This window comes from Diabrotica undecimpunctata, unplaced genomic scaffold (genome assembly GCF_040954645.1).
Source record: "Diabrotica undecimpunctata isolate CICGRU unplaced genomic scaffold, icDiaUnde3 ctg00003298.1, whole genome shotgun sequence".
Classification (NCBI taxonomy): domain Eukaryota; kingdom Metazoa; phylum Arthropoda; class Insecta; order Coleoptera; family Chrysomelidae; genus Diabrotica; species Diabrotica undecimpunctata.
The window spans coordinates 1,485-2,630 of record NW_027314495.1 but is presented as its reverse complement, the minus strand read 5'-3'; the positions used below and the strand labels follow the sequence as shown (position 1 = coordinate 2,630).

At 35.3% G+C, this 1,146-nt stretch overlaps 1 protein-coding gene across 1 annotated transcript; it reads right to left on the bottom strand.

The window, feature by feature from the left end:
* Positions 1-507: 507 nt before the first annotated feature.
* On the bottom strand, positions 508-924 carry LOC140432229 (uncharacterized; the record flags this gene model as incomplete). Its single annotated transcript, XM_072520053.1, has 1 exon — positions 508-924. A coding segment is annotated over one exon (417 nt), but the record flags the coding sequence as incomplete, so codon positions are not given.
* Positions 925-1,146: the final 222 nt, after the last annotated feature.

The window sequence follows — 1,146 nt, the reverse complement described above, 5'->3', positions numbered from 1 at the left end:
CCACTTTGTTGGTATTATCTCTTCGTTCCATAGAAGTGTTATTAGTTTGTGTATTTGTCTATGTAGAGTTTCTCCTCCGTATCTAAGGAATTCAGCCAGTATATTGTCAAAGCCTGGAGCTTTTCCGTTCTTCAATTTTGTTAATTGCTTGCAATGTTTGATCTATTTTGGGGTCCTCTACCGGTAGGTCCACCCCAAAATATATATTTTCTCCATGTTCTTTTTCTTGGTGTATGTTAAGTGAAGTCTTGAAATATTCTTGTCATGTTTGGAGCAGTTCTTTTTCATTTATTATTAATTCATCATTTTTTTTGAGTATCTAGGTCTGAAGCCTTTTTTTTCGTTTGACACTGATTTGTAAAATGCTCAACTATTTGACTGTTGCCTATTCCTTTCCATTTCTTTATATTTCTGTTATTCGTACTTCCTTTTTTTTCTCTCTACTTAATTTTCTTAGTTTTCTTTACTTTCTGCTTCTCCTTGTTGAAGCGTAATGTTTCGCTTTATCTATCTGTCATGTAGTTTTTTTTGACATTCTCTATCAAACCATTTCCTTGTTCTCTTCCTGCGTTTTCCTATTATTAGTTCTGCTAACTCTGTAATTAATTTTTCCATTTGTTGCCACAGCTTTTCGACATCATTGCTCTGGTCTCCTGTATTTAGATGTTGTTTAATTTCTTGTTTGTAATTTTCTCGGACTTCCTCATTTTGCATTTTATCGATGTTCCACTGTACCAATGCTTCATTGGCCTTAGGTTTCTCTGAAGATATTCTAAACCTGATTTTTGCTTTTACTAGGTTATGGTCTGTATCTCCATCTGCTCCCCTGAGGCTTCTTACATCCAGCACATTACTTCCATCTCTAGCATCGATAATTAAGTGGTCAATTTGGTTCCGCGTGGAGTGGTCATTAGAGACCCAAGTCTGTTTATGAATGGTTTTATGTTAGAACATTCTAGAATTGTCATTTTAGTAGACTTCCAAAAAAAATTACCAACCCCCAATGTGACCTCAAACGATATCTACTATAACCGGCAACTTAATTTTATAAGCTTTAATGTACATATATTGGCCGATTCTACCTCTGTTCTCTTATGACGAATTATGACGAATCGGTAGCAAAAAAGGGGGCTGACGATGTGTGTT